The 8483-nt window shown below is 47.9% G+C and overlaps 1 protein-coding gene across 1 annotated transcript in view; it reads right to left on the bottom strand.

Moving 5' to 3' along the window:
• The window catches only part of GPAM (glycerol-3-phosphate acyltransferase, mitochondrial), a gene marked incomplete at its 5' end in the record, with an annotated part of 34775 nt that overhangs the window by 14286 nt on the left and 12006 nt on the right, over positions 1 to 8483 (bottom strand). Inside the window, 9 exons of the mRNA XM_018574258.1 lie at positions 745 to 887; positions 974 to 1238; positions 2113 to 2183; positions 3324 to 3433; positions 4438 to 4523; positions 4607 to 4720; positions 5722 to 5934; positions 6686 to 6785; positions 7236 to 7297. Of these exons, the coding sequence (XP_018429760.1) occupies positions 745 to 887; positions 974 to 1238; positions 2113 to 2183; positions 3324 to 3433; positions 4438 to 4523; positions 4607 to 4720; positions 5722 to 5934; positions 6686 to 6785; positions 7236 to 7297 (1164 nt within the window). The remainder of the gene's footprint in view (positions 1 to 744; positions 888 to 973; positions 1239 to 2112; positions 2184 to 3323; positions 3434 to 4437; positions 4524 to 4606; positions 4721 to 5721; positions 5935 to 6685; positions 6786 to 7235; positions 7298 to 8483) is intronic.

Here is an 8483-nt window from a genome sequence, read left to right as displayed (position 1 = left end):
AGGGGGTCATAATAATCTGGCCACTCAGTGTATATATATTTAAATAAAAGTCAGAAATATGCACATTATATATATATATAGTGCGTGCGTTACCACAAGCGAAATACAATGAAAGTTTGAGAGTCGGCTAGCTGAAAACAATGCACTCCCTGTGTAGCTGTTTTTTCTACAGCTAACAAGGCCTCATTCACATGAGAAAAAGCTGGCCCGTACAGATCAGCGCTGCGTGCACGGCCGTATCGGGCAGCTCCCGGGAAGGACAGGTGTTGTGTGTGATTAGTACACAGCAGCCTGTCCTTCTCTATAGGACTATGTGGCCGTACGCCGCCCTACGCTCACCCCAAGTGCAGGTCTGTATAGGTGCGGGTGTTCCGGCTCGGACGCAGACAGGATCCATCGTAGGAGTACGGACCCATGTGCAGGGCGGGTGAGCGTAGGGCGGCGTACTCCCATAGAGAAGGACGGGGGCTGCGTACTAATCACACGCCTGTCCTTCCCGGGAGCTGCCCGATATAGCTGTGCACGCAGCACGGATCTGTACGGGCCGGCTTTTTCTCGTGTGAATGAGGCCTAATAGAGAGAGATTTTTTTTAAAAAACACAGGAGCGCCCTCTAGTGGCCAATTTACAATAACAGTTTTTTTTCTAATAACAGGGTTACTTTAAAATCTGAAGGGTAGAGAGCTGCATAAACGTTCATAATTTGCCGCCCAACATGGACGGGTGCAGGTCCCTCTCTTCTTACCAGAGCGATCGTTCCTTCGTTGGAGAGGAGGTAACACAAGGCCGTAGCGGTGCGGAGGAGTCTCTCTTGGCTGAGCGTTCCATCCGCGGCTCCCATGGTCCCGTCTGACCTCCGCCGGCTTAGCTCAACATGTAACGCGCAGGCTGCAACATAAAAGGTAGTCTCCCTTTAACCAACTGATCATGGCCGGCCTTATTTTACTGCCGTATTGCCCGGCCCGGAGCCTTACCCACAATGGCCTCAGTGAGGTAGACATGGAGGACGCCGTTGCTGTAGAAGTTCAGCTCGAAGACGGCCGGGATGTTGGTGTTGGGCGCGATGAAGAACTCATTGCCGGGGTCGGTGTGGGTGATGTTCACGGTATTGCCCAACAGGTGGATGGCGTGCATGACCACATCTTCGCAGCTTCCTGAAAACCCCAGATCAAAATCCCGAGCCAGGACCTCCTCCTTCATAGAGAAGAAATCCTCCACCAGAAGGGACAGGCTGACACCCTGAGAGAGAGAGACAATGGCTTACAGGGGGCCCAACATGGCAGGAAAGACAAGTATTTACAGGGGGCCCAACATGGCAGGAAAGACAAGGGTTTACAGGAACCCAACACAAGAGGAAAGACAAGGGTTTACCAAGAGCCAACATGGTAGGAAAGACGATGGTTCACAGGGACCCAACATGACAGGAAAGATAATGGTTTACCGGGACCCAACATGGCAGGATAGACAAGGGTTTACAGGGAGCCAACACGGAAGGAAAGACAAGGGTTTACAGGGAGCCAACACGGAAGGAAAGACAAGGGTTTACAGGGAGCCAACACAAGAGGAAAGACAAAAGTTTACAGGGACCCAACAGAAGAGGAAAGACAAAAGTTTAGAGGGACCCAACATGGAAGGAAAGACAAGGGTTTACCAGGAGTCAACATGGAAGGAAAGACAAGGGTTTACCGGGAGCCAACATGGTAAGAAAGACAAGGGTTTACCGGGAGCCAACATGGTAAGAAAGACAAGGGTTTACCGGGAGCCAACATGGAAGGAAAGACAAGGGTTTACAGGGAGCCAACACAAGAGGAAAGACAAAAGTTTACAGGGACAAAACATGGAAGGAAAGACAAGGGTTTACAGGGAGCCAACATGGAAGGAAAGACAAGGGTTTACTGGGAGCCAACATGGAAGGAAAGACGATGGTTCACAGGGACCCAACATGGAAGGAAAGACGATGGTTCACAGGGACCCAACATGGAAGGAAAGACGATGGTTCACAGGGACCCAACATGGAAGGAAAGACGATGGTTCACAGGGACCCAACATGGTAGGAAAGACAGACAATCACAACTATATTACAACAGTCCTGAGCACAAGGTGCCCGACTCACCTCCCGATAGCGGTATAGGAGAAGGCAGGCCACTATGTGTGTTGACATTACAGCGCAGCACTGATCTGCAGCTAGAGGAGGAAAACAACAAATATTTTTTAAAAATTAACATCAGACAGCAAACAGAACCAACCAACGGACAGCGGACACTATGCGGGAAACGCTACAACCATGCCGTGTCCACAGAGTTTACCTTAGAGTGGAAATCTTCTAGATCTAGATGAAGAGAAGGGTTGGAGCCCCTGCCAGATTTATAGTGCTGGCCATTTCCCTGCTGGGGAGACTCGCTCTCATTTCCCACCTTGGTGACCGTTGTCATCAGCAAAGGAAGTAAATGGGATATGTAAAATGTTACATCTGTCACAGGAACAGGATTACAGGGGAAAGGTCCCATAGGGGACACGTGTTCATGTGATGCCGGAGATATTCATAGTTGATAGCATAAGATAAAAATGTATATTGCCATCTGTGTGTTCCCACTGGGGAGATACACCCTCTGTATGGATATGGGAAGGAATAGAACCTCTATGAACTTTCTCCTGCTCAGAGTTACCATTGGGAAGACTTGCCCTGTGTGATCACCAGGACAGGAATGAAGGGCAAACCTTCCTATGGACAGACAGAAGGAAAAAAGGTCCCAACCCCCTCCATGTTCTATCCTAGGGGTAGGCAACCTTAGCAATGCCACTGTGATGACACTACAAACTCATCATGCCTCTGCCAGTCATGCCTATGGCTGTCCGAGTCTTGCAATGCCTTATGGGACTTGTAGTTACACAACAACTGGAGTACCGAGGTTGCCTATCCTGATCCCTCCGAGCAGAAAAAAGTCTGGAGTTCCATTCTGTATGCAAGGATCATGTAGACCAGGGGTAGCAAACCTCCGGCCCTCCAGCTGTGGTGGACCTACAAATCCCATGAGGCGTTGCAAGATTCTCACAGCCACAGACGTGACTCCTGAAGAGAGATGCATCATGGGATTTGTAGTTTCACCCCCAGCTGGAGGGCCAGAGGTTTGCTACCCCTGCTGTAGACTGAAGAACCAATCATCTCTCAGGTTGCTGTCCTGGAAGATGATTGGGGGGAAAACTGTTTTATTCTGTCTGCAGGATATAGTGATAAAGGGATGCACACGTGACCAGTGCACTATGATGGGGGTCACTATGAAAACTGCGCTAAGTAGCCCAGCTCCCCGATTATACTACACTTACTAAACAGGACATGATTGGCCAGACTGGAGATGATCTGCCTCCTGATTGGTCCGTCCATCTTCAGGTCGGGATTAGAAATTAGAACGTTCTCAGTCACGGCGTCCGTGGCTCTAACAGAGGAGAAAACTGTGTGAAATAATCACTAAAGCTAAATGAAAATCAAACTCCAGGTGGATGTAATAGAAAACAATTTATTGCAGTGATATATATTGTATATACAGGACAAAAAATACAAAAACAGTGTATATATATATATACACACACACACAGTGGTACCTCGGTTCACAAATTTAATTAGTTCGCTGATTCTGGTCATGAACCGAATCAAACTGTGATCAGACCGCGATCTCGACTAGAGGACGCCACGACCATGTGTCAGAGCCGGGAAGATGGCTGCGGTTGTGTTCGTCACCCGAAGCGGAGTTTTTGCCGAACCGAAATGTTCGGGAACAGAAGCGTTCGTGAACCGAGGTACCACTATGTATATATGTATATATAGAGGGAGAGAGAGGAGGGAGGGGGGGAATTTACTTCCTGTCCTCTGCTTCCCCCCTCCTGCTGCTTCCCACTTGCCGGCATTTCCCAACTATTAAAAAGACAGCCGGGAGTTGCTGTGTAAATACATCAGTCGTGATCGGTGTCACAGTGTTTCTAAAGGTTGCTTAGAGTTAAAGAGAGATATATACTGTACATTGTTACTTTGTATCTAATCTGTTTCATTTATCTGAAGATCAAAGCGATGAGCTTCCATCTGAATATGAAGTCAGTTAATTGACGGGAGGGCGCTAGTTTGTGTCCTCCCGTTACCCTAAGGAGAACTATGGGGAAAAGCCTTAACCCCATAGTTCTCCTTTAAGGAACTCTGGGCAGAATTATTCCCAACCCTTGCCGGCTGCCCCGGCATTGTAAGGGTAAGTGCTCATTTTTGTCTAGGGATGAAAATAATTTTTAAAAAGTTATTAAAAAAAAAAGAATATTTATATAAACAGACTCCATAAAATCGTTGTCATGAGTTCTAGCCCTTCTCCACTTGTGGTGTGAATGAGCCCTGAAGGAAAACTTCTCGCTGAGAGAACAATGATGGATATTACTGGGACTGTCCCGCTGATTGTACCTGGATGAGAGGATGGCGGGCAGCAGCGCTTGGTCTAAGCGGAGAGGTGCGGGCGATGGCTTCTGCCTCTGGTTCTCCAGATATTCCTGAAATCATACGGAAAATATTGCATCAAATAAACAGGATCAGTGGTGGGAAAAACGCCTGACACTCAATGAAGGTCACTTACCTTCAGAGAGAAGGGCTGAGCGAAGTCCACTCGGACGCAGCCGTAGTTTTTGCGCAGCATCCTAAACACTCCCCTGGCCACGCTCCATAGACTCTCGTCTGTCTTCGGCTTTCCCTGAAACAGTGACAAGTACATGATATAAAGCTGAACCTCGTCCTTCCCTCCAGTCTTCTATCTGACCTCCGGCCTTCCCTTCAGTCTTCTATCTGACCTCCATCCTTCCCTTCAGTCTTCTATCTGACCTCCCTCCTTCCCTTCAGTCTTCTATCTGACCTCCGTCCTTCCCTTCAGTCTTCTATCTGACCTCCGTCCTCCCCTTCAGTCTTCTATCTGACCTCCGTCCTTCCCTTCAGTCTTCTATCTGACCTCCGGCCTTCCCTTCAGTCTTGCACAGCTGTACCAACTCCTCTCCTGGACTGAAATGGCTTCCTCTGATTTAACTGCACACCGAGAGCTTCTCACAATGTGCATTAGGAGCTGCAGCAAGTTAACGTAACATTACTCCTATTTTGCCAACCTAATTTTTTTTCTCGTCTCTGCCCCCTCCTGTAATAAAGACCGCTCACTGCTGCTCTCTGTCCTTGTGCGGGGTGACTGGTCTCGTCTCCGCCCCCTCCTGTAATAAAGACCGGTCACTGCTGCTCTCTGTCCTTGTGCGGGGTGACTGGTCTTGTCTCCGCCCCCTCCTGCAATAAATACCGCTCACTGCTGCTCTCTCTCCTGATAATTAAGCTTGCCATTTACAGAGTTCAATAGCTCATGATGAAATTGGCCCATCCTCCCTTCCTCTCAGAGTGCATCACAGTTTGTTATGCATGGGGCTGTGTAGCCACAGACTGGTCAGGGTGCCCCTGCTGCATGGTCACTGGTCTTGTCTCCACCCCCCACTGTAGTTTTATGTAGTGGGTGGGGCCTGCCGGGCCCATCCCACAGCTCTGCTCTCTGCACAGGCTATGCATTGAAAGGGTCAGAGAAAAGCAGCCAATCAAAAAAAAATAAGGTAGGGAAAGCAAAATATAGCCTTAAAAAAAAAAAAAAACTCTGCATGGTAAGATTACAGGTTTGAAAACATGAAAAACAATTTACGATGAGCACCAAAAAAACTTCAAACTCACCAGCTGCTCCCCATTATAATGACCCTCAATGATACGGTCATAAGATATCCCCACGGGGATGACGAGGACATCGGGCACAGAGCTGTCGCAGAGCGTGTCCACGATGACGGAGAGGAGGCCGGCCCTTCCGCACGAGGTCTTGCCGCTACGGGAGCGCGTTCCTTCCAGGAAGATCTCCAGGAACTGGTGCTTGCAAAGGAGCTGCTGGATGTACTGCAAGACACGGCCAATAAGAAGGCGGAGAATGTTACTGACAAAACATTCCAAAAAACATTCAACTACATGGCCAATAAGAAAGTAGACAATGTATTCGCTAACATTCCAAAAACACTTAAAAAAGGAGAACTATGGGGTCAGTGTTTTTCCTCATAGTTCTCCTTAGGGTAACGGGAGGACACAAACCAGCGGCAGACGGTCCAAAAAACAAGCGGGGGACCGAAAAAACGGAGCACATATAGACGATCGGCAGGCTATAGAGCCGCTGATCGTCTATATGTGAAACACCCGGTAACGGGTCTTTGCATTGCACGGGTCTTTGCTGCCCGTGCGTGCCCGCTAGGGGGGCGCACGGCGAGCAGGAAAAAAATGCCGCCCGGAGACGGCAACCCGCCAATGCAGCAGTGCCGTCCGTTTTTTTTACAACAGGCGGACAGCAACTGGTTAAATACAAGGCACAGCCAGGAAGCGTTATTCGCAAAAACATTCAACTTCAGGTCATGGCCAATAAGAAGGGGAACGTTTTTCACAAAGGTTTCCAAAAACATTCCACCACAAGACACGGACAATAGGAAGGGGAGCGTTATTCTCCAACATCCAAAAAGGATTTAAATACAAGGCACAGCCAGTAAGGCCCCGTTCACACGGAGCGGTTTATCGCGCGAGGAAGGCGCGGCGGAGGAAGGCGCGGAGGAGGAAGGCGCGGAGGAGGAAGGCGCGGAGGAGGAAGGTGTGATAAAATACTTACCCCGTGTAACAAGGATCTGTACAGAACGTCTTTTTTGCCATCTGAAGTCTCATCAAGTTTACGCCGTATGAAGAACCCGCCCAGCAAGCGAATCAGAGTGCTGTCCAATGAGAAAACAGCAATTTAGATCGTGGTTTACAAGACCATAAAATATACAGCAAAATAAATATGTTTATATTAATATTTATTATGTTTTATTTTATTTTTTACATCAATGCCTAAAGACAGTCAGTCACCTTGCCTCCTCTGGTCACCTTGCCCCATCTGGACTCCCCCACCCCCCAGGATCTCATCTGGCCAGCACTCCTCCCTCTATTACTGCTAATGACAATACCGCATGCTTCCAGTTGGTGGGGAGCATGTGACCTCCTGTTACACTCCACGACCCCGGCCACACTGAGGACTAGGGGGGGTCAGTGGAAGTGTATTTTCTGAAACCTGTTCTGCGTAGCGTCCAGTCTTCTCTTTCTGCACGACCAAACACATTTAGACCCCCGTAGCCGATATGAATCTGATTGGTCACTGAATTATTTTAATTTTGTGCACGAACGGCAGTGTCCCAGTGTCCCAGGATACTGAGCAGGCGTGTTCCGGGATCACCAGATTGTAGACCTAGAGCAGCGAGAATGAACGTCAGCCCAATGCAAGAGCGCATGCTCGCAGGATTTCAAGTCCCCAGCTCTGCTGCAAGGCATGGTATCATCACAATAAGCTGGGGGAACCCAAGTATTTTAGTGGGGGGTGGACACCTTTTGTATAGGTGAGGCTGTAAAAAAAAAAAATGGGACCTTCCATTTGCCATAGAACATCCATTTTAAAAGAGGAACTCCATTTTTTTTCCCTTTCCTGGCTTTATCTTTTCTTTTCTTTCTTTCAGCAGAAGTTAAAAACAAAAACAACAGCCCAGCTCTATTATAATGATTTATCTGTATTTACTGGTACAAAATTGAGAGTTTTTCGTTTGTTTTTTTTTATTTCAACTATATAAAACAATTTTGTCAACTTTTTTTTTGTTTTATTATAACTAGGGATGCAGCGATATATGGGCCGCCGAAACATATGGGCCGAAAATGGCACGTTTGGCTAAATGCAGAAAGAGCCATTTTCCTGCCGATACATCGGCGCATTCGTTCTTTCTTTCCTCCCCGCTTGGCGCTGCTCTGTGTCTCAGCGGGGAGGAGAGAAATCGTTACAGCCGGCCGAGCGCTGCGAGCAGCCGGCGTCTCTCCTCCCACACCGCTCAGCCTCCTATCACATCCTGGCAGAGTGGTGTGGGGGCGGAGACAGTGCTGTACCAGGAGGCTGAGCTCACCTCCAGCACTGCTCGCTCAGCCTCCTGTGACAGCGTGTCAGAGAGGAGAGCGGGTACAAGCAGTCAGTGATCGCCAAGTGTTTGTAGATAATTGAGGACAGAGTATGGTTACTATATCCTAAATTATGAATGAACGGGAAGTGACCTACATCACATCTACATCACTTCCTGTTCATTCATGATTGTGGTTATAGTAAACACACGCTGTCCTCATGTTATGAATGATCAGGAACACTCAGTATAGAGGATTCCTGTTCATTTATAACGGGGGACACAGAAAAAGAGATTGGGGACTCCCTGCGTCTCTGAGGACTCCCTGCGTCTCTGAGGACTCCCTGCGTCTCAATCTCTTTTTCTATTTTAAAAGGCAAATGTCAGCGATCTGTTTAGACTCCCAATATTTCCCCGAAGCCCCTAAAAGTAAAGTAAAAAAAAAAATATTTAATAAAAAAATGAATAATTAAATATAAAAAAAGAAAAAAGTTT

The sequence above is a fragment of the Nanorana parkeri genome, unplaced genomic scaffold (genome assembly GCF_000935625.1).
Source record: "Nanorana parkeri isolate BGI_ZX_2015 unplaced genomic scaffold, ASM93562v1 scaffold2842, whole genome shotgun sequence".
In the NCBI taxonomy this organism is placed as follows: Eukaryota; Metazoa; Chordata; class Amphibia; order Anura; family Dicroglossidae; genus Nanorana; species Nanorana parkeri.
Note: the sequence above shows the minus strand (reverse complement) of the source record. Positions and strands in the feature narration are given on the sequence as shown.